Source organism: Anoplopoma fimbria, chromosome 5 (genome assembly GCF_027596085.1).
Source record: "Anoplopoma fimbria isolate UVic2021 breed Golden Eagle Sablefish chromosome 5, Afim_UVic_2022, whole genome shotgun sequence".
Taxonomy (NCBI): Eukaryota; Metazoa; Chordata; class Actinopteri; order Perciformes; family Anoplopomatidae; genus Anoplopoma; species Anoplopoma fimbria.
Genome location: NC_072453.1, coordinates 6239013 through 6262905, shown reverse-complemented (window position 1 = coordinate 6262905; position 23893 = coordinate 6239013). Strand labels below are relative to the sequence as shown.

General features: G+C 37.3%; 2 protein-coding genes across 5 annotated transcripts; both read left to right on the top strand.

Moving 5' to 3' along the window:
- The first annotated feature begins 133 nt into the window (after positions 1–133).
- rnf40 (ring finger protein 40) lies at positions 134–11662 on the top strand. Of its 3 annotated transcripts, none has more exons than XM_054599189.1 (20): positions 134–215; positions 746–894; positions 1058–1225; positions 1590–1896; positions 2737–2937; positions 3167–3288; positions 3473–3619; positions 4543–4617; positions 4784–4903; positions 5082–5261; positions 5480–5615; positions 5859–5980; positions 6153–6418; positions 6605–6722; positions 6806–6955; positions 9315–9521; positions 9620–9745; positions 10348–10488; positions 10621–10722; positions 11102–11662. In XM_054599189.1, the coding sequence occupies exons 2-20, from the start codon at positions 757–759 to the stop codon at positions 11276–11278; spliced, it is 3003 nt and encodes a 1000-aa protein (XP_054455164.1). In that variant the 5' UTR covers positions 134–215; positions 746–756; the 3' UTR covers positions 11279–11662. The 3 variants fall into 3 exon arrangements, with proteins under 3 accessions (XP_054455164.1, XP_054455163.1, XP_054455162.1); XM_054599188.1 differs by having other exon boundaries at positions 9312–9521; XM_054599187.1 differs by having other exon boundaries at positions 9309–9521.
- A 1545-nt stretch (positions 11663–13207) lies between these two features.
- Positions 13208–20253, top strand: LOC129091511 (tumor necrosis factor receptor superfamily member 12A). Of its 2 annotated transcripts, none has more exons than XM_054599169.1 (5): positions 13208–13506; positions 17149–17247; positions 17358–17501; positions 18266–18318; positions 18699–20253. In XM_054599169.1, exons 1-4 carry the CDS (start codon positions 13425–13427, stop codon positions 18304–18306), a joined length of 366 nt encoding a protein of 121 aa, XP_054455144.1. In that variant the 5' UTR covers positions 13208–13424; the 3' UTR covers positions 18307–18318; positions 18699–20253. The 2 variants fall into 2 exon arrangements, with proteins under 2 accessions (XP_054455144.1, XP_054455143.1); XM_054599168.1 differs by having other exon boundaries at positions 13209–13506; positions 18266–18314.
- The last annotated feature ends 3640 nt before the right edge of the window (positions 20254–23893 follow it).

The window sequence follows — 23893 nt, the reverse complement described above, 5'->3', positions numbered from 1 at the left end:
TGTTTCTTTAAAATATGTAATAATGCTGAGTTATTTTTTAGATGCATTACACATGAGTTCAAGTGGCTACATGTGTCCCACTAATGCAGTAAATTAGTTTTTATTTTCTTGATTAACTAAAAAAAAAAAAAAAAATGACTGCGGAAGTAAAGTGACGTCACTTCCTGTAGCTCCTCTGGATGCACTGAGTTATATTTCAACCGCTCCGTGTGAAGGTTTGTACTGTTCATGTATGTCGGAAAACGATCCAAACATTTCTTTGCATGTATTTTTTTTATACAGAATACATAATGCGTGTAGTGGCTGTCCGTTAATAAAAAATGGCGACCACCAGTCATTAAATACGCTGGACAAAGAGCGCCGTTTAGCCAACTAACGCTAGTTCTCGAATAGTGAACGTTAGCATTAGCATAGCTAGCTTTTGCAGCTTGCTAATGTTCGTTGATCTTAGCAGAAATGCCAAATGAAAATGAGTCGGTAGCTTTTCATGGAGCAGCTTATACACTGACAGTCAACATAAGCGTACAGGAACGCATATGAACACTGGAAGATCATCATTCGGACGATCTTAAAATCACTGGCCCTGTGATTGTAGTGCAAGGCTAATGCTGTTGCTAACTGTCATCAAATGAATGAGTTTACCATTTTCAGACTAATCTAATTAAAATAATTAGTTTAGAAACTTTCTCACAGCTGTACCGACGCAAATATTTCATGTCATGTTTGGTTGTTTGGTTTCTTACAGGGGAAGGAAAGATGTCAGGTGCTGGGGGAGGAAAACGTCCCCCGGGGGGGGACAGCCCCCCTGGCCCACCTGAGAAGAAAAGCAAAAAAGAGGAGAAAACCACAACCACTCTGATTGAGCCCATACGCATAGCTGGAGTCTCCTCTACGGTAAGTTATTGGTGTTTACTCACAGGTCACTTTTTGTAGTCCATATCCCACTACTTCCACCAGGATGACTTACACATTGTAGCTAATCTTAAGTATTTTTTGCCAAACAACAATCAGGACCACTAAAACTCCTCACTTTGGTGTTTGTATTTGTTCCGTGCAGGAGGAAATGGACATGAAGGTCCTCCAGTTCAAGAATAAGAAGCTGTGTGAGCGCTTGGAGCAGAGGCAGACGATGGAGGATGAGTTACGAGAGAAAATTGAGAAGCTGGAGAAAAGACAAGCCACTGATGACACCACCCTGCTGATTGTCAACCGCTACTGGTCGCAGGTACCTCTTCACATGAATACATTGTTTTAATCTAACTATACTAATTTTTTTTTTAGCTGAAACTTGATTTCAGAATGATTCTGTCAAAGCCACCAGGTATTCAACAACAACAAATGCAAATGTGAATGTTATCCAATGATTTGAATTAACCTGAACTTCTATAAAAGAAAAATATTTTGTTTGTGTGTATGCAAATTAGAGGATTTTTCACTGTGCTCAGTCTGTTGAAGCACCACCATAATAGTAATCAAAATATCTTACATATAGCAGGACTCAGCTTTTGTAATAGCACTCTCCAAGTTCTGTGGTACTGAAAGTATACTCAAAGTAATGCTTTTCCAATCCGTGTGCTTCTGATTTGCAGTTGGACGAGAATGTGCACGTTCTACGCAAACGTATTGAGCCAGACACTCCTGTGACATCTACCCCTGCGCCACCGGCGCCCCCTCTCCCTGAACCCATACAAATGGAAGAAGATGGTGTCATTCTTGCCTCTCCAGCTTCTGCTGTGCCTCCACCTCCACTCCCAGAGGGCCAGAATGAGGGGGAGCAGGCAGAGCAGCGAGAGGAGCATCAGGTAGAGCGTCAGGAAGAGCAGAAGCAGCCCCCTCCTCCTACTGGGTCAGAAGAGTTGTTGACACCCACAGAGCCGCTACAGGACTCAACAACAGGTAAGCAGGGTTTTTCCCAGACCATAGTTATCTCTGTAAAGTCTCCATCACTGACATGCATTTATGTATGCATTTATGTAATGTAATGTACTGCTGTAATCTGACCATATAATGTGTTATCTGACAATTTTTTATATTTATAGATAGATGAAAGTTTTTACATGGGTATGACTTCACATTCAGATTTTTATATCAGTTACCATCCGGTATTGAACTTAACCCATCTTTCTGTTATGTTGCTACTGCTGTTGACACTTGTAGGCAACTTTGTGCAGCTTTTGCAAAAACGCTTAAATCCGTCCTTTATCACACAGGTGGAGTGCACAAGTAGATATAAATGAAAGAGCTTGTATGTGCCACAAAATATCAATACCATGTCTGATAGTCATAGATTTTTTAAGATGATTAAATGTGTATTTCATGAAAGTGATTACACCTGTTGTGAAAATTAAGGAAATGGCAGAGGGCAATAACAATATCTCATGAAAGTATCTTTAAAGGCAAGAGAAAATCATTGGAGATGTGAAGGGAGCAACTGTTAGCTTCCCTTTTCTTTTTGGGAGACTCTTCTAGCAAAGAGCTTGTAGAATTTCAGGCTATTATGAAGCAATTCTAACCTCTCTGTCTGTATTAAACTTGTCAGTAGAAGCATGCTTTAGATTATTTGATAATTAGCTAAATGCTCTTTCTCAACTTTCAAGTCAAGCGAAACCACCTCAAACGCATCTTAACGCACAGTTTCCAATTTTCTGTCTGCAGGTTGAAGTTTAATACTTAAATCATTTTATCATCTGCTGATTTTAACCAACCTCGTACATAACCACATCTTACTTTGTTCAGATGCATCACTCCCCCCTGCTCCCCTGAGTGACAATGCCAAGGGCTTCCTGGCTATATTGGAGCACAGCAGCGAGGAGGAGCTCACCCTGCACTTACAAGACCGCATGCAATTCAGCAAGGAAGCCATTGCCTGCTTGGTCTGTGTCTTTGACAGGCTGCACAGCCACATTGACAACATGTGCAAGCAAGTCCAAGCTGCAGGTAACTGGAAATAAGCTTGTTACTGACACAATCATATATGATAAGCCAGTGATACAAACGTACAAATAAGGATCATCTGCAGTACCTTTTTTATCCTATGTTAAAACTTATTGACTGCTACTTTTGGTTCATATGTCATTATCAAGTTGTTGGTGTAGATAAATGTGAGTTTTTTGCCACTTGTTCGCTCCACTCTAATTTGGCAAACAATCTTGATCCCCATTGGCAGCATGTGAGGACGATAGCCAGTCTGACATCATCAGTGTGAATAACACTCTGCTGGAGGAGAACACTCGACTGCGAGATCTGGCCACTCTTCTGCAGGGCCGACACCACAAGATGTCCATGGAGGTACGATTTCCTAAGCTCTCTTAGTGGGTTTCAGCATGTGTAGTGAATTATGGTGCTTGTGTGTGTTCATTAGAGGTGTGTGTGTGTGTGTGTCTGAAATAGTTGGAGTATATTATTGAGAATATTGTAAAAACTTGTTTGTATGTAACCATTGCCTGTTGTCGCGTGTTTGCCACTTTTGCAGTACAATGAGTTAGTGGACAAGGTAACCAGCTCCGAGACCAAAGTGTCAGAGATGGAAACAACGGTGGAGGACTTGCAGTGGGACATTGAGAAACTCCGCAACAGAGAACAAAAGCTCAACAAACATCTGGCAGAAGCAATGGAGCAGGTGCGTTTGTATGAAAATGTCTGTGTGCATCTTGCATCTTTCTTAAGTGCGTGTTGGTGCTTTTTAATCTGTCCACTGGGCGTTTCATTCTCTGAGCATTAATGCGTGTAAAGCCAGCTGTTCTTATTCATGCACATCCCGCTGTCGATGCTATCATAAGCCGTTTTAACTGTTAAGAGTAAATAAACTCCAGTGTTGCACTCCTGTTGTGTCTGCTATTACTATGCAAAGAAAACCTGCACGCTGCGATGACAATGATAATAAATTTGCGTTGGTTGGGCATTAAGCCTCACTGACTAAACTAAACAAAATCAAAACAAAGATCAGTGGGTTTTTTAGCAACCTAAATCACTCATGGTAGCTTTACTGCGTAATTTGTCTGTCAGTTTGGCTGACTTTTCAACCGAATGTTGTGACGTACTTTGACAGATTGGCCAGCTCCGACCAGGGCCTCACAACTACACGGCTGTGCTCCATAGACTCTTATGCAATCGTTTCAGCTTTTCTTCATATTCAGCCTGGTTAAACGTTGTGCCTGGGTCATGTGTACCTGATACTCGTTGCGTGTTTGGTTTGTGCTTAAAGTTGCCACTATAGTCGTCATCGGCCTCCAGATCAACCAATAGCAAAATTCTATTACAAAAGCAGGGTTTCAACCATTAGAGGGCAGTAGCTATGCATATTTATAACAATTTCTAGAATTCAAAAACTTTGCATTAGAATTTTAATATTAGGACCCAAATCTGCCAACAAAACTACTAAAACCCCCAAAAAACAAGAAAAAAGTGGTTTAAGTTAAAAGATCAGCATGACCTGAGTCGTGTCATAGAAACTGTGTAGGTGTGTTGTGTTCTTTCATGTTGTTTTTCTGTCTTGTTTGTTGTTTTATTTTTTTACATATGTTCTATGTTTGCTGTCTGCAGCTCAAGTCTGGATACAGCAGCGGCGGCAGCTCAGGTGGACTTCCTGGAGGCCAGATTACACTGAACATTCAGAAGGTGAGCATTCAGAAGCCCTTTTGCAGTAATGTTTGTGTGCAATATCACAATATCTTGGCACATAACTTACCTGATATCTCAGATGCCATTTTGTGCTGGCAAAACTTTGTTTTTATTCCATGTGCATTTCTCCTATCTTTGACATGTTGTCTTTGTTTTTTTCTAGTTTGAGAGTCTCAATGCAGAGCTGGAGCACAACGCGGAGTTGGCTAATAGCCGCATGGCAGAACTGGAGAAACTGCAGGTGGAGCTCCAGGAAGCTGTGAGGGAGAGTGAGAAGCTCAAGGTAAAGATGCAATCTCTGGTTGTTTGATTAGAAACATTGATAACACCTCACCTGTTTGTCAAGAACCTATTTTATATTCATCTTGTAACATTGTTGATGAAATTATAGTTTTGGGCCAGTGTATTTTGGTTACAGATTTCAAATGCTCACCTTTCACTGCCATCTCCTGGTTTTTCAGATGGACTTGCGGAATCTTCCAGAAGAGGTTGTGAAGGAGACTCTAGAGTACAAATGTCTACAGTCCCAATTCTCGCTGCTGTACAATGAGTCCCTTGGGGTGAAAACCCAGCTGGATGAGGCTCGGGCCCTCCTGCTCACTGCCAAGAATGCCCACCTCCGACAGATTGAGCACATGGAGGTAAATTTCAGTGGTCAAAGTTGATCTCTTAAGAAAAGAAAAATGGTGTTCATCAGAGAAAATGTAAAATATTTTTCCTCCCTGCACTTTTTTTGTAACTCAGTCATTCAAACCGTATGTCTTAATGCCTTTGTCCTAGCAACTTAAACCTGGATTTGTGTATTATTACCACAACTCTGCAGCAATGTCAACATGTCTTACTGTTTTCAACTGTTCAGAGTGATGAGCTGTCCCTTCAGAAGAAGCTGCGGACTGAGGTAATCCAGCTGGAGGATACCCTGGCCCAGGTGCGCAAAGAGTATGAGATGCTGCGCATCGAGTTTGAGCAGAACCTGGCAGCCAACGAGCAAGCAGGTACCTTTTGAAACGCACCCTCACATCTATTAACAAGTCTTTGCAGAGGAATGGGAAGTCATGCCATAGTATGGTGCATTAGCATATACTGTATTGTAAATCTATTCCTGTATTAAGAGATGGATTATGTTTTATGCACTTCACGCCAGAGTTTACGACAGTGTGAGGAATATACTTAAAGCAATGTATTTGTATCAAAAAGCACACGTTGACTGTGCTCATTCTTTGTCTCTGCTCTCTCAGGACCAATCAACAGAGAGATGCGACACTTAATCAGCAGCCTTCAGAACCACAACTTGCAGTTGAAAGGTGACGTGCAGCGCTATAAAAGGAAGTTGCGGGAAACACAGATGGAGATCAATAAGGTAAATTATGTTATTCACAGACTAATGTTTGCTGTGTTCATTCATTGAAATCCAGAGGGGTTTCCTAACAGAAACTGATATATTAGTAGTGATACTTTTCATCTAACCAATGTCACTGTATTAATCAGTAAAATATAGGAATTCTTAAAATTGTTTTTGCTTTGTTTGACAGTTACGTTGTCAAAGTGGCGACACGGGGGTTCTGATTATAGAGGAGACAACAAGTGACAGCATCGACGTGAAGAAAGATGAGGATGAGGACCAGGAGGAGGAGGAGGAGAGGAGGAAGGAACTGGAGAGACAACGGGCTCGGGAGAGGGAAAGAGAGAGGGAGACTGAGCGAGAACGAGAAAGGGAACGCGAGAGAGAGAGGCAGCGCAGTGACGAGCTGAAGAGGAAGGACTCGGACACGCTGAAGATGCTCAGAGTAGAACTCAAGTACATCCCTTTTCTACTCTAATCCACTTATATCTAAATTACATATCTATATTTTTATAGTTTGCTCCTTTTTACCAGCAAGAATTTAAGCAAATTAATGTATGTACACTTAGAAGTTCTAAATGAGCTGCACTACTGGGATTGCAATTTTTCAATGTGATATCTTTGTCTCCTTTAACCCATCAGGAAAGCCCAGGAGTCCCAGAAAGAGATGAAGCTCTTGTTAGACATGTATAAGTCAGCTCCAAAGGAGCAGAGGGACAAAGTGCAGCTCATGGCAGCTGAACGCAAATCTAAAGCGGAGGTTTGTTCTTTGGTGTCTTAGTCTCTGCATCATACCGTTGCACATTTTTTTGCACCTTATAACCCTTATCTCGAACTGCTCAGGTGGATGAGTTGAGGATGCGAGTGCGCGAGCTGGAGGAGAGGGAGAGGAAAGAAAGCAAGAAGCTGGCTGATGAAGATGCCCTCAGGAAGATTCGAGTGGCAGAAGAGACCATTGAGCATCTACAAAAGAAACTCGCTGCCACAAAGCAGGTGTGTAGGATTTTTTTCTCTTAAACATATCAGAGCATGTAAGTGGAGTGGCAACAGAGGCTGGAGGCTAAGCATGTTTACCACATGTTTTTTGTTTACCATAGTAAATGTATGCTGTAAAATGGGAAAGGACTCTCTAGATTTATTTTTATTTTCCAGTATTGCAAACATCAAACCGCTTTTTACCCAAAGTTTGAAATGAAGTCTATAAACATATGCAGCACTTTTAACATTTGTTCATAGCAGAAAATTGACATGTTCAAAAGCTTGATAAAATTAAAACCTCTTCCACCTTTTAAACGCATGAGGAATTGCAGACCAGCATGACATGCGACATTAACCATCAGCCCTGTATGGAACATTGATTTAAACCTTCGGGCAGCACCAGATAAGAATATAAACCAGCCAGCTGTGTTAAGAATAAAAGTAGTGCAATGAGTATCACATTTGCCTAAAACAGAAGTTCAACTAATCTGAGACGGCAAAAGAGGAATTGAAAGCTGATGCTTTGGCCTTGAATTTAAATCTGCTGATAAGCAGGTTGCATATTTTTCTTTTCTGTTCAACAACTTTATTTTATTTTATTATTATGTTATTATTTAATATAATTCACAACGCACCTAAGAATTGATTTACTTGTAAACAAGACAGGAGAGGATACTCGGAAATGGTCATGTTTACATTTTAAAGATAAAAAATATATAAATGCAATTATTTTGGGAGAGGCAAATCTTTTTCGATGAGGCACCCTGATGAATTCAAAGTATGTTAAACACTGTCAGATATAGACTCATTTACTTGACTCATCTGTCTGAGAAGCTCTCATGGAATTTCATTAGTGAGTCAGAAATAATTCTAAAACCTTAGTTGAGTAGATAGAGGATACACCCACATTAGATAATGTTATACTGTCACAATAATATTAATTCGACTGTTGACCTTAGTGTTACATTGAATAGGATCTTGACGTCTTAGATGCTTATCACATAATATGATTCTTATTATTGTCACCCAAGGAGCCCTGAGGAGATTCTTTTCAATTCCAGCTCCATTATGCCAGTGAACTTTGGTACAAAGCAAACAACTGCACTAAGACCATCTAAAAAAAATTAAGTTAGCACTGAGACTGTTATTAAATCAAATACAGGAAATGTGTAAAAAGAGTTATGACTGTGTATTAAGCTATTTTAACTGTTCTTCCATCACATTTAATTAGCAAAAAGGGGAAAGATGTTGAGATCTGAACAATCTGGACTAATCCTGATAAACTCGGCTTTTCACTTTTGCCTTATCTGGTATAATGTACAGTAACTAAACTATTTTGCTGCCAACATTTAACTTTGCTGGGTGACAGATTGGCAAAACTATCCAATAAACAAGCAACTTGTGAGATCATGACTTTTATTTATGGGCCCCAGTTAGTTTGTAAGTGGTCAACGTGAACCAAAATAAAGCAAATGCAGAAAAGTAACATTTTGCTGCAAAGAAAAAAAACAGGTGGGATTGCACCTCGAGATGCAAAGTCAAAATATGCCAATGAAAATCTCATGAAGTCCATAATATGTTATAAAAAGTGCCTTAAAAAAGTCACTGTATAGCATGTTGTAAAAAATGTCTTTAAAATGTTATAGTATAGTATGCCATAAAAAATATCAGTTTTATGATGAAAACGCATAGTATGTCATAGTACATAAAGTCATAATATAAATTCAAACGGTGATAGTAGAGTATGTCATGAAATAAATTATAGAGTAGTATGTCATAGAAATTCATTGTGTAGTATATCGTTAAAGGAGTCATTGCACTATATGCCACAAAAAATCTCATAAAAGACATAGTACAGTATGTCATAAAAAGGAAATAGTATAGTATGCTATGAAAAAAATGCTAAAGTCATAGTACGGTATCATGCCAAATGTTTTAAAAAGTCATAATATTGTATGTCATAAAAATGTCATAGTATTATATGTCTTAGGAAAGTCAAAATAAAAGTAATGTAAAAATTGAATAGTATGATTTCACAAATGAACAACTGTGAATTGGATTATGCTGATCAGACACTTGTGTGCTTATCTCAACAAACTGGTACATAGGAAAATAACAATACAATAGTACAATAATAAATTGGTTAGCCAAAAAATCTGATTTTAGTTGTGTGTCGTGATTTATTTTAATTTTTATCTAGAAGCCACTAAGAAGTTGGTAAGAGCAGATGCTGTGGATTCATTTTTCAATCTTTTTATTTTTATATTTTTAAGGCCCCACTGTTTTTTATACTGGAGTCCAGAGGCAATATCCATTTCTGTCGTTGTCTTGTCATTGTTTTTGATCCCCGACTCCTCTGTCTTTTGAGGAGGAGGAAGCCCTGCTCAGTGAGATGGATGTTACAGGCCAAGCCTTCGAGGACATGCAAGAGCAGAACAGCCGCTTGTTGCAGCAGCTACGTGAAAAGGATGACGCCAACTTCAAGCTGATGAGTGAGCGAATCAAATCCAACCAGATCTACAAGCTGCTGAAAGAGGAGAAAGAGGAGTTGGCTGACCAAGTTCTCTCATTCAAAACCCAGGTGACATGCAACTTCTTAACCTGGAAGTGCAGCATTTATGGTGTTCATTGTGTCAGTGCACTTAAGTATTAACTGTTTCTGTTGCCGTCACTCTGCAGGTGGATGCCCAGCTGTTGGTTGTGCAGAAGCTAGAGGAAAAAGAGGGCATCCTCCAGAGCACACTTGCTGCTCTGGAAAAAGAGCTCACCGTTCGGACACAAGCACTAGAACTCAACAAGAGGAAGGTGTGAAGAAAAATGCCATCAATCATTTTGTCAGCTCTTGCTTTTAAGGATTGCTAATCAATGAATGATTCAATTGCTGCCAGATGTCTATGTTCCTAAATATAAACACTACATTTAGAGGATCTGGAGGATCAAATTGTATACATCATCTATCCGATGTGTTCAGATTTTCGTGAAAAGTAATGACGTCCAAGATTTGTTGGGTTCCTTCCACAGCACATTGTATTAATGAGCTACATTTTTAGACAATTAAACCCACCTGTTTAGTAATTGCTAACATTGCCCAAGTACCTGTCAAGACAGCAACTGTGCACTGGGGCACTGTTAATGAGGTCATCTTGTGTGCGTGAATTGTGGAAAATGGTCGTCAGAGCTGGAAAATATACACAATCTGCAGTAAATAGTCAGTAAATAGATAAATATGCAAAACCAATGGTGCTGTTGTTCAAGTTGGTACATGACTGAATATTTAAAGTTAGAACAAATTATAGACTCAGAATGTCAGGTTTTATTCAAGCTTGTTGTACTGCCATTACAGCTCAGGAATTTCATTAGGTTACTTTATTTTTTATTAAGTGTGTCCGGTTCTTTTCCTCCTGCAGGCGGTGGAGGCTGCCCAGCTGGCAGAGGACCTGAAGGTGCAGCTGGAGCACACACAGGCCAAGCTTAAGGAGATCCAGGTCTCTGTGGCTGAAAACCGCAACGCCCGGGAGAGGGAGAGCAGCAACCTGAAACGAGCACAGGTATGTTGTATTCTCAGCACTGGGGATATCGCTATTAACTCTTCTGAGCTCTCAAAAATTACTCCTGATGTTCTGATTGGGAGATTGCATCAGGAGTCTGTTTTAAACAACCCTTCTCCTGATGACTTCTAGGAGGATCTATCGAGGCTGAGACGGAAGCTGGAGAAACAGAAGAAGGTGGAGGTGTACTCTGATGCTGATGAGATCCTGCAGGAGGAGATCAACCAGTACAAGGTTAGGAAAAGAAAGTGTTTTGTTTTAATGCAGAGAAACATTTGGCTTAAATCACTCCGTTAGTGGCGAGTGAGTTATAAAAACACCAACAACTGGCACAAACTGCCATAGACTGTTGTTCACAGAACTAAAACAGTCTAGTGAAAGTAATGTGCTGTAATACAAATTACTACACCTTTTTTTTGTTTTTCATTTGTGGGTATGGACCAGAAAGTGAGCTTAAACCTCCACAGAAATATAACAGTCCGGGGATATCAAGAGGCTAACTTGTTACACCCTCAATTGTTAACTGTGTTACCACACAATAAATAGATACATGTCATAAAAGTGTTGCCAAGTAACAATTTGGCCCATAAACAACGTATTTATCTTTCTCCAGGCCAAGCTGCGCTGCCCCTGCTGCAACACACGAGACAAGGAGACGGTGCTCACCAAGTGTTTCCACGTATTCTGCTACGAATGTCTGAAGATGCGTTACGACACCAGACAGAGGAAGTGCCCCAAGTGCAATTGTGCCTTCGGAGCCAACGACTTTCATCGCATCTACATCACCTAATTCACAAAGAAGAAAACAGTAGACAGAACCAAAGGAGAGACACTGATAGAGAAAAGACAAAGGAACTGAAGATGTATTCAAAGAGGCAGACAGTTTGGGGATAGCAGAAGATATGTGGTTCCCCGTTTTAATCTCTCTTTGGAAAGACTTGTTTTACCGCATCATTGCCATTTTGGTGACCAAACAGATATTGAAACATCTGACTGAGTGTTGTGCTGTAGTTAATAAACACAGTTGTTTGTGCACACAGTGATAGTCTTACATGTTGAGCTGCTCTGCACTGTTTTTCTGTCCTTGCCATTCAGGCCATTTGACACATATTCTCTTTAAACAAGCTGGGCCCACTTTTAAATATGTCTTTTTTTTTTTTTTTTTTTTTTTTTTAATGTATTGAAAAACTTGGAACTGCAGTGGTACATGGTTGATCTTAATGAAGCGTTTCTTTGAATTTTTTTTGTCATGCTGTTTTTTTGGAAAACCCGTAATAGCAAAATTTCAAAATTAGAAGAAGCCATGCTTTATAGATTGCATGTGTAAAACTAAATATGCTTCTAATATATAAAGTACAACAGGCAGAGTTGTGTAACTTCGTTGTTTAAGCTATAGTAATAACAATGCCTGAGAGACGTCAGCTAGTTTGGCACTCAGTCAGCGCATACAGCAGTGTTTGGATCACCTTGGGCAAGGTCCTCTGTGTGTGTTCATCCTGTTGCCATGGTTCCTATTGGAGAGTTTGACACAACATCTGCAGCTTATAGTGCCTCATTACAGATGAAATCACTGCAGTGGAAAGTCAGCTCATATGGGTGTCCTTAGTGGGCTGTGCTGCTCCAGGTCCTCTCAGACCGCTTTCCTAAAGGTTAGCCGTGACAGTTGAGTACAAAAACATCTGTTTAACAACATGCTTCTTACCTAATTGATCCAATGAAACCCCTTTTCCTCTGTTCGCATGATGTGAACTATTTACTGGGAGGTTGGTTCACGTCTGTTTGACGTTAGCGCTTGTGGGAAAGGCAGATCGCGCCATGTAACGCACATAAAAAAGTTCCAGGCTGCAGAGAAAAAGAGTGAATATGTGAGAAAAGTTTATCAGGCAGTTGGGAACAGTTGAGTAAGACTCCTTAAATATTTGGCTAGAATGTTGGCAAAAATAATAATTGATAGGTAGTTATACATTAGCAGTGGTTGTTAACTTATGAATATGCATAACCTGTCATAAATAAATAAGTAGTTTTGACTTTGTGCTAAGTGATCATTTGTATGCCACACAGCACAGATGTAGTAACTGATGGTCTTCATTAATATATGAGACGATACTGTGACAGAGGCCAACGTGATAGCACTCCAGGCGTAAGTTCACTGGCTTTGTTATTGCATATTTGTGCTGCAGCATCAGGCAACACCCAGCCCCAGACATTAATAACACCACCCTGCGTCAGGGACACACACACTATTCAAATGTCAGTTTTCCAATCAAAAACAACAGTGCAGTTGTACAGTACAGAGCATTCAAGTGGACCAAGATAAAGATTATCTGGTGTTCACTTTGAGCAGATTTTCCCAAAAGCTTTAAAAGCTGATAGTTTTTCTACTGAATGTCATCTGTTTTTGACTCAGTTGCTGTTCCTCTTTTTCTGTGCATGGGACCAAGGCTCGTGCCAGAGAGTTGTGTTTTTTGGCACAGAGGAGGGAATGACGTCGACAGGCGTGGTAATAACAATGAGAACACTATTAAGTCCAGACTACACAGACTGGTAAAAAAGAAAAAGAAAAAATGTGGAGAAGACCCTGTAGGGTGTGGCCATAAAATATGAAATGTATGTATTTAAACTTTCATACCTGAGGTGGTTTCTTTGAAACTTTCACTTGAAACGTAGCAAACAAGACCACATACTATGGCAGAGGAGTTTCCTGTGAGTCGGGGAGTGCGCACAGAGAATCCGAGCAGTACAGTACATAGGAAATGACTCATAGGAGTTGAACTGTTAGCGTGGGTGTGTGCACTATTAAAACAAGGCTCAGACTCCTCCGGGTGACTCACTCTGATGCTCGCTTTTCCATGCTGAAAACCAGCACGGATTGTTAATCAGATGAACTTTCGGGAATTGTGTAGCCGACAGCGAGCAGCTTTCTACCCGCAGACATCATGGCTTCGAACGCTCTCTGTGCGCTGTGCGGACTTATTATAGCGGCTGTGACCAATTTCTATGCTGTTAGCGCACAGAAAAGTAAGTAAAATAAACTTTTTTATTCTAAGAACAATTCTAACATTTTTTTGTTTAGTTTTTTTTAACTAAAATGACATCACGGTTTTTTTTCTCTTCGTTTTTTTTACATTTGACTCGAGGAATTGTTGGGTGTTTGTTGTTCCTGTTAACATGGTCTAGAGTCTGCTGGTCTGGTCTCCCTATAATGGAGTCAGATAGTGGGTCTGCTCACAAAGCCGCTTCCTTTACCAGCAGCATTTCTCACCGGTTCCGCATTCCGATCGCCTTATTTCACCCCATCCATCCGTGTCCCTTGTAAGACGGACAGGACGCATGGATAGGCTGCACTGCCAGTGTCCTCAAAGATATATTTGTATTGTCTTACAGAAACTAAAAAGCTTTTGACTCTTTGTCCACAACAGTTTGGATTTATCCGAGATTACACTGAGAGCCTAAACTATTGAATGATTACACTTGGTTAGGACCATTTCCTCTGACACTGAAGTCATCAAATGCATTTTAAATTCACTTAATCAAAACATGCTTGCGTGTTTTAGATTCTATCTATGTGAAATCATCTCTACATCTGGACATCAGCTGTTGGTCCACCCACACCCTTCTAGTTCATGACAAAACACAGCACCCCCACACCCAAAAACAGCCTTTGTCAGGCAGCTACATACTGAGATATGCCAATGTCTTCTGCTGGGGAACACAAAAAATGACACCAAACTTGTTTTTTTTTGCTGGATTTTAAGTGAAAAATCATTGAAACTTAAATAATCCCTGCTGCTAAATGCTGTGTGATGGAGGCATTGCCATTCAGGAATGTGTGAAAATGAATCAGGAGGAGTCTTACTGAACCCCACCCCCTACCTCAAGGTTAAGATCAATATCAGAAACATGGTAGAAATTTTGTCAGCAGTTTCAAGTTATTGTCTGCCTTGAGCGTCAAAAGCTCCACTCTCAGGTGTGGTTTGGATGGAGGTCAACCAACAGTCAAGGCTCAGTTCCTCTCTGTGACCTTTTGAACCCTTGTGCGGGAGACCAGCTGGACCTGCTCGATGATGTAGAGCTGTAGTCATCTGGATAAATGCTTACAAGAACTGTGACACATTTTTGCTGTGACCACAGCCATAAAATGAGTCAGCCCAGCTCTGCAGGCTGTGGAGGATGTAGAGTCTCTTGGGGTCTGAGCATGTGGCTGTAACATAACCAGAGAGTTAGAGGTCAAAGTGCCTCAAACATGATTTTTTTCAGCGAGAGCCTTTTGGCTGCAGCTGGTTTAATAATGACCTTTACTGTCTGGTTGACAGGTATTTTGTGTTATGTGACCAGGGTGACATTGCCATTTTAGTTCTTATAGACATGTCTGCTGCATTTGACACAGTCAGTCACCCTAAATGAATCAATCGGCTGGAAAAATAGGTTGGGATATTTGTAAACTGTTTTTCTTCTCATCCAACTGGAATTTTTTTGTATCCGTTGATGACAAGGTTTCCAACTGTGCTCCTTTAACTTGTGGGGTGTCTCATGGGTCAATTCTTGGACCCATTTTATTTTCTCTGTACGTATATGCTCCCTATAGGGCACTCGGTCCAGCAATTTGGTTGTGTGCTTATTATTGCTAAGCTGATGATACTCAACTCTACTTATCCATTAGGCCCGGTGACCTCTCATTTCAGTTCAAGTATCTTGCCGAAATTAGTAATTTGATGTATAATATTCATCAATTAAATCACAGTAAAAATGAAACACTGGTTTTTGCCCCAGACCAGGTCTCTACAAATTTACTCCTTGGCTCCTTGGCTTTTTTCTGGGGGTCACTTTTAAATATCAGGTAATATCAGGCTAATATCAGGCTCCATTAACAGTAGATAACAGTAGAAAATATATTTTACAATTCATTTGAATGTTAGTGGTCAGACTGTTACTATATTTTTGTTATTACACTTACGAAAACAGTGAAACTTGTTGCTTTTTTGTTATATGATGTGCAACACTACGCTAAAACCGCGGTGATGTTGTCATTGAAGCTGCCACAGTTTCCCACACATTAATTGAACTACTTTTGGTTTGCGTCAGACTTGTTTCTCTGTTAGTTTTGGTTATGCTTTCAGTGGTGATAAAAGTAGCCAGTTTGAACATGACAGTTCCCACAAATGATGAGTCATTTCAGGCTTGAGGTGGCTCCTAATGGTGGACAGAAAAAAAGGTGTCCATGCAAATACATTTAGGACACTGACAAGGAAGAAAGATTATTATAATTTTATCCATCAAAAATCTGTTTCCTTGTTTCTCTATATGTGACTTTGTCGTGTCTGGTATTGTTTCATTCATCCCATAGGCTGACTTGTGTTGTAATATTGCTTTACTAGAGGTTTTTCAGCGTGATGTCTCAATATTTATTACTTAATGCATGACTTTGAAAGGTTAATTCCCACGTGCCTCTTAACCAAAGCCAGAAACCTGCAGGGAAGACTACACATTATTAAATATTAACAGTTTCTACACTCGGCTATTGGTGTTAACTGTGTCACATCTTAAGGCTAATTCCTTCCTTATCATCTGGCAAGTGCACAGTTGTTATTGTTCAGCTGTCTGGCTGCCACAAAAAGAGATGAAGCCTTCCATTGTGTCCACAGAGGTAGATGCTAAGCAAAGGCTAAACCACCATCAACTTCTTTCTCACAGTGTTCGCTTATTCTCTGGAAGTCGCACACGTACACAGACGCAAAACAATTCAACGGAAGCACTGTGAAAACACATCCTGCTCTTTACGCACTGTCTGTACATGCACCCAAAGTTACTGAGTAATTCACTCACTTTCAATTAAGTTGCATCATCACTCTGACCCATAGGAATTTCCCAATTTCATTTTATGAGAAGAAGAAAGCCAAACATTTTACTGTATTAGCTGAATTCTAACATTTCTTTCAACACTTGACATGATGAAGGCACTTGCAAATGACAAGGTAGTACAAAATGTAAACCATACTTTGGTGTTTCATTTTTTACCTCTTTACTTAAGATTTCATTAAACGTTTTTTTTTTTTAGTTTGTTTTTTTACAAAAAGTACCAAACCACTGGCAACAAGGAAGATCTTGGGTAGATAATAATGAGAATAAATATGAAACAAAATTTAAATCTAAACCTAAACTAAAAAGAAATCTGGTTTGAATTGAAATGAAACACTTTTACAAAGCTTGTTTACAAGACATTTATCTATAGAGGGAACCATAAAGTGCATCTTTGGATGGATGGGAAAAACAACACTGAATGGAAATGCTTTTGACTCTTTCAGTCCATAAAGAATTCATAAACAGTTACTGATTAAAACAAACTCATGAGTGGCTGTAGAGTGCATGATTAAAGACGAGTGGATAACTAAAGGAATAATTCCATATTGAGATATTTTGTGTGCATATCTTGTGTGGCATTGTGTTTGATTAGGCATCTGCCATCAGCATAATGCAAAATAAGCCGTTCCAATGAATCGCCACCTTATCGTGGTGGAGGGGTTTGTGTGCCCCAGTGATCCTGGAACCTTCATATTATTATGTTTCAAAGGTTTAAGCAGTGTTCTATATTTAATAAATTAAGGGAAAATGTTTTTCCCTTAAAACTAACGAACCAATGATCTGACGTTTTTCTGCGTGCAGGTCAGTGTGGCAGTTTAGAGTTTTGGAACCCAGATTTTGACGTTTGTGTGCCGTGTGCATCATGCAAGCAGTACCCAAAGACCCCGTCATGCAACACATGTAAGACATTGAATCAGTTTATGTAAATTAATTCTTGCCACGATGAAGTCATACAGTGATGTACTTTCTTTCACTGTTTGCAGTTTAAGCTCTTACTGTACAACCAATAGGTAAATCTGTGGATGAGACACCTGACGTGTGGAAACTGGCAGCCATCACCAGCTTCTCCGTGCTGGCTGTCGTGCTGGTTGGTGCTGCGCTGATTATCGGGGTCATGGTGCATCGACGCAAGTCACACAAACGACCTCTACGTGGTGAGATATTTTGAACTTCAAATCAAAGATTAAGCTTTTATGACATATACAAGTGTACAAGATAAAAAATAAATAATTCACATTTTTTCTTGGCCTATATCACTACCTGTAATCCCAAATTGCATTTTTTCTATATTAGTTTCTAATACAGTACATACCCTGGAATCGAAGAATGCCTAATTATGACATACTATTATATAACCTTTTTACCTACATACTTTAATATGACCTTTTTAACGACCTTCTATAATATGACTTTTGAATGCCATATTATATATAATATATATATAATTATGTTTTTTTTTGTTTTTTTTAAATTGTACTTTCATTTTATATGCTATACTTTACTGTGACTTTTTATGACCTACTATACTATGAAAGGTTTTGACATTTTACATTCACTTTTTTTTAATGACATTATATACAATGACTTTTTCCTTCTAATAATTTTATGACCTCTTTAATGATATTTTATGATAAACTATACGATGACTTTTCTCGGAACTTCTTATTATAAACTGTACTATTACTTTTAATTTAATTTTAACGATTTTGTATGTGACTATTTTATGGTGTACTATGACTTTTTAATGACATACCATACTATGTTTTTATATTCGGGCCATTTTTTCTGACTTTTTTCTGATATCCTATAACTTTTTGTTAATGAAATACTATATTGTTTCTTTTTCATGACATATTATACAATAATTTTACTGGGGTGCTGGGAAAAAAATGCTAATTTTTATCTTGATTTATTACAGAACCCATTGAAGAAACGGCTGGGCCGCTATACCAGGCTTAAACATTTCAGTAGGTATAACTGTCACTATATCACAACAAGGGTTGGACCCAAATATTTCTAATGTAAGAGAGGAGTGGACAAGTTAACTTTGTAGTCTGTAAATCCAGCAATGGCACCTACAAACATATAGTATGTAAGAATTGCATCAATGTTTGATTGGTTTTTTTTGTTCTTCACATTTTATTTGCATGAAGCCAGATTTTAATGCAAACCACTAAATATCAGAACCAGATATTTGCAGCTTCACTCCATAAATATCGATATAATGTTATCCTTGAAAAGTACATATTGGTCAGATCATAATCAAAGCATGCTGTTTGTTGTAAATGTGAATCTACCTTTAATTACCCATAATTTGACTGTGACTGTTATTGTTGTCATGGCCTTCACAGCCTCATCCTAATCTGGAAACAGATGTGACAGAACCGAGGAGCGACTGGTTCAGACCTGGATGGAGCAACCTCTTTGCAGAGCTATGTTCTCTGACTGCAGGGTATCTCTTCACCAGAATCGGACAATTTTAATTTATTGTGACTGTTGAGTGAAGAGATGTGCTCAGTTCTCTCACTCAGTGTAGACCCAACAGTGACCACAGGAGCAACTCTCACACCTCTGTAGGAATAGTAACAACATTATATAAGTGGTATCGTTCTCAGATATTGTGTGCCTTTATATTCCAGTTAAATAATATCCATGTCTGGGAGGCCGTTGTGGCTTTACAGATGTTTGATTCAGAAAAAAAAACTACAGTTCTTTCTTCAGAGAGAAGGATGCTTTCCAAATCCTGTGTATTTTTCAGTAGGACTCCAATGAAAGTAACACAGCTACTGCTGCTTGCTGGGCTGAAGTGGGATCTCCTGCTATTCAGCTGGGTTTGAAGGGGTCTTCCGGTCATTTACCACAACAGCCTCTTAAAGATAAATCACATGTGAGTAAGATGTACTGTTTGGCACATTAAGGCCATTTGAATGTAGCTACTTTTACAGTAGGTGAAATGTATTCTAGCCCTCTTCCCTGCCAGTACCTGCTTGTACCTGCTCTTTTAGTTGCCTGGTATAGTGACAGAGCTTTTGATTAACTGTACTCATTCACTGTTACTGATGACAAAGAAACAAAGACCCTTTATTGCAGGTTATTACATTATTGTCTGTTGTAATGTTACTAGATTTTAGGAGATTTTAGCTGGATTTATCTCTACCACAACCCTAGAATGCATTCATTACTGTCCCGGTGTTTTAGGACGGGACAGAACGCTAGACACACAATCCTAAACTGCTAAAATGTGGGAATGTTACGAGGAATGTACTGTAGTAAAAAGTACACCTACAGTGTTTTGGTGGAGCTACACAATCACTATGCATACTAACTTTGACCTGTTGAATCGTTTCAGATCTCACAAAATATGTAGAGATGTCTGTTTATAATTTTGTGGCCTTTGAAACCAGCGAGAACCATGGTGGCCAGGGTTGTTGTTTTCCATTTCTTTTTTTAGTTCAGGTTGTTTTCTATATTCATCAGCAATTACTGATGTATTCTATGTGTCTGACAATGTTTCAGGTCATATTTTGGATCTGTCTGCTTGTGGGTAAACTGCTTGCCCTTTGGTAGGAAAATTAGAGAATTGCTTAAAACACAGACACTTCCTCTTTAATTTTTTTTGTTTTAATATTATTTATTTTTAAGTATCTTGTGATGTTGTATTGCATCAATTGCGAGTGACAAGCACATTTTTAAAGGGACTCCAGTGAAGATTTTTGTTAAACTTCCAATCGGCCAGCTAACGATGATACTGAGCAATAACTAACATTTTCCACATATTTCTCTTGCATTCTATTTCTAATTGTATATACTGTACATGCACTGGCTTCTTGTACGTAATGCAATCTTATAAACTGCTTTGTGTACCAAATGTATTTTCACAATAAAACTGACAACTTCAATAAATGCAAGTCGTGTTTATATGCAAACTGCTAAAACTGCTCCATTTTCTGCTAGGTAACATCTATCTAATAAGTCATGACACAAGTCACCAATTATAGTATTGAACGCCATAAACACAGATTATACCAAAAAGTCATAGTACATTCCGTCATGGAAATAAAGAAAAAAAGTAATAGTTTACTATGTCAAAATATCATATGTTAAAGTCACACAATAGTATGTCATGAAAAAGTAATAAAAAGTCATACTATAGTATGACACAAAGATGCCTTGATATAGTTATAGTATTGTGTGTCAAAAAAAAAGTAATGGTGTAGTATTTCATAATAGGCCATGAAAATATCATAGTATAGGATGTTGAAAAAAATCATGAAAAACTCATAGTGTAGAATGTTGAAAAAGGTCATTAAAGTCATAGTGTAGCATGTCGAAAATATTATAATAAAGTCATAGTATAATATGTTAGAAGATAAGGCATAGTATATCTGATCCCACATGGTCAGAGAAAGGAAAAAAAAGACATTATATAGTATTTTTAAAAAAGTCATAGTATTTAATGTTGAAAAAAGTCATGAAAAAAGTCAGAGTATAGCTTGTCGAAAAAAGTCATATTATAGCATGTCGAAAAAAGTCATATTGTAGAATGTTGAAAAAGGTCATAATAGAGTCATAGTATAGTATGTTAGGAAAAATAAGGCAAAGTATATCTGATCCCACATGGTCAGAGAAAGAAAGAAAGTAATGAAAAAAGTCATAGTATAACATGTCGCAAAAAGTAATGAAAAAAGTCATAGTATAGCATGTCGAAAAAAGTCTGGAAAAAAGTCATAGTATAGTATGTTGAAAAAAATCATGAAAAAGCTCATAATAAAGTCATAGTATAGTATGTTAGGAAAAATAAGGCAAAGTATATCTGATCCCACATGGTCAGAGAAAGAAAGAAAGTAATGAAAAAAGTCAAAGTATAGCATGTTGAAAAAAGTCATAATATAGCATGTTGAAAAAAGTCATAATATAGCATGTTGAAGAAAGTCATAGAATAGCAAAAAAAGTCATGAAAAAGAATAGCTTGACGAAAACATTTTCATAAAAAAGCCATAATATAGCATGCTGAAAAAAGTAATAGTCTATTATATTAAAAAAAAGTCATAAAAAAGTCATAGTATAACATGTCGCAAAAAGTAATGAAAAAAGTCATAGTATAGCATGTCGAAAAAAGTCTGGAAAAAAGTCATAGTATAGTATGTTGAAAAAAATCATGAAAAAGCTCATAATAAAGTCATAGTATAGTATGTTAGGAAAAATAAGGCAAAGTATATCTGATCCCACATGGTCAGAGAAAGAAAGAAAGTAATGAAAAAAGTCATAGTATAACATGTCGCAAAAAGTAATGAAAAAAGTCATAGTATAGCATGTCGAAAAAAGTCTGGAAAAAAGTCATAGTATAGTATGTTGAAAAAAATCATGAAAAAGCTCATAATAAAGTCATAGTATAGTATGTTAGGAAAAATAAGGCAAAGTATATCTGATCCCACATGGTCAGAGAAAGAAAGAAAGTAATGAAAAAAGTCATAGTATAACATGTCGCAAAAAGTAATGAAAAAAGTCATAGTATAGCATGTCGAAAAAAGTCTGGAAAAAAGTCATAGTATAGTATGTTGAAAAAAATCATGAAAAAGCTCATAATAAAGTCATAGTATAGTATGTTAGGAAAAATAAGGCAAAGTATATCTGATCCCACATGGTCAGAGAAAGAAAGAAAGTAATGAAAAAAGTCAAAAAGTCAAAGTATGAAAAAAGTCATGTATAGCATTGAAAAAAGTCATCAATATAGCATGTTGAAAAAAGTCATAATATAGTATAGTGTGTTAGAAGAAAAAATCATAGAATAGTAGAAAAAAAAAGTCATGAAAAAGAATAGCTTGAAGTAATGAAAAAACATTTTCATAAAAAAGCCATAATATAGCATGTTGAAAAAAGTGAAATAGTCTATTATATAGTATAGTAAAAAAGTCAGGCAAAAAAAGTCATGAAAAAAGTCATATAACATGTCGCAAAAAGTAATGAAAAAAGTCATAGTATAGCATGTCGAAAAAAGTCTGGAAAAAAGTCATAGTATAGTATGTTGAAAAAAATCATGAAAAAGCTCATAATAAAGTCATAGTATAGTATGTTAGGAAAAATAAGGCAAAGTATATCTGATCCCACATGGTCAGAGAAAGAAAGAAAGTAATGAAAAAAGTCAAAGTATAGCATGTTGAAAAAAAAGTCATGAAAAAAAAAAGTCAAAGTATAGCATGTTGAAAAAAGTCATAATATAGCATGTTGAAAAAGTCATAGAATAGCAAAAAAAGTCATGAAAAAGAATAGCTTGAGAAAACATTTTCATAAAAAAAAGTCATAATATAGCATGCTGAAAAAAGTAATAGTCTATTATATTAAAAAAAAAAGTCATAAAAAAGTCATAGTATAACATGTCGCAAAAAGTAATGAAAAAAGTCATAGTATAGCATGTCGAAAAAAGTCTGGAAAAAAGTCATAGTATAGTATGTTGAAAAAAGTCATGAAAAAGCTCATAATAAAGTCATAGTATAGTATGTTAGGAAAAATAAGGCAAAGTAAACATGGTCAGAGAAAGAAAGAAAGTAATGAAAAAAGTCATAGTAAAACATGGTCAAAAAGTAATGAAAAAAATAGTATAGCATGAAAAAAAAAGTCAAAGTATAGTATAGTATGTTGAAAAAATCATCATCATAATAAAGTCATAGTAATGTTGAAAAAAAAAAGTCATAGTATAGCATGTTGAAAAAAGTCATAGTATAGCATGTTGAAAAAAGTCATAATATAGCATGTTGAAAAAAGTCATAGAATAGCAAAAAAAGTCATGAAAAAGAATAGCTTGACGAAAACATTTTCATAAAAAAGCCATAATATAGCATGCTGAAAAAAGTAATAGTCTATTATATTAAAAAAAAGTCATAAAAAAGTCATAGTATAACATGTCGCAAAAAGTAATGAAAAAAGTCATAGTATAGCATGTCGAAAAAAGTCTGGAAAAAAGTCATAGTATAGTATGTTGAAAAAAATCATGAAAAAGCTCATAATAAAGTCATAGTATAGTATGTTAGGAAAAATAAGGCAAAGTATATCTGATCCCACATGGTCAGAGAAAGAAAGAAAAATGAAAAAAAAAGTAATGAAAAAAGTCATAGTATAACATGTCGCAAAAAGTAATGAAAAAAGTCATAGTATAGCAAAAAATGTCATTGAAAAAATGGAAAAAAGTCATAGTATAGTATGTTGTCGCAAAAAGTAATGAAAAAAAAATCATGAAAAAGCTCATAATAAAGTCATAGTATAGTATGTTAGGAAAAATAAGGCAAAGTATATCTGATCCCACATGGTCAGAGAAAGAAAGAAAGTAATGAAAAAAGTCAAAGTATAGCATGTTGAAAAAAGTCATAGTATAGCATGTTGAAAAAAGTCATAATATAGCATGTTGAAAAAAGTCATAATATAGCATGTTGAAGAAAGTCATAGAATAGCAAAAAAAGTCATGAAAAAGAATTGAAAACATTTTCATAAAAAAGCCATAATATAGCATGCTGAAAAAAGTAATAGTCTATTATATTCAGAGAAAAAAAAA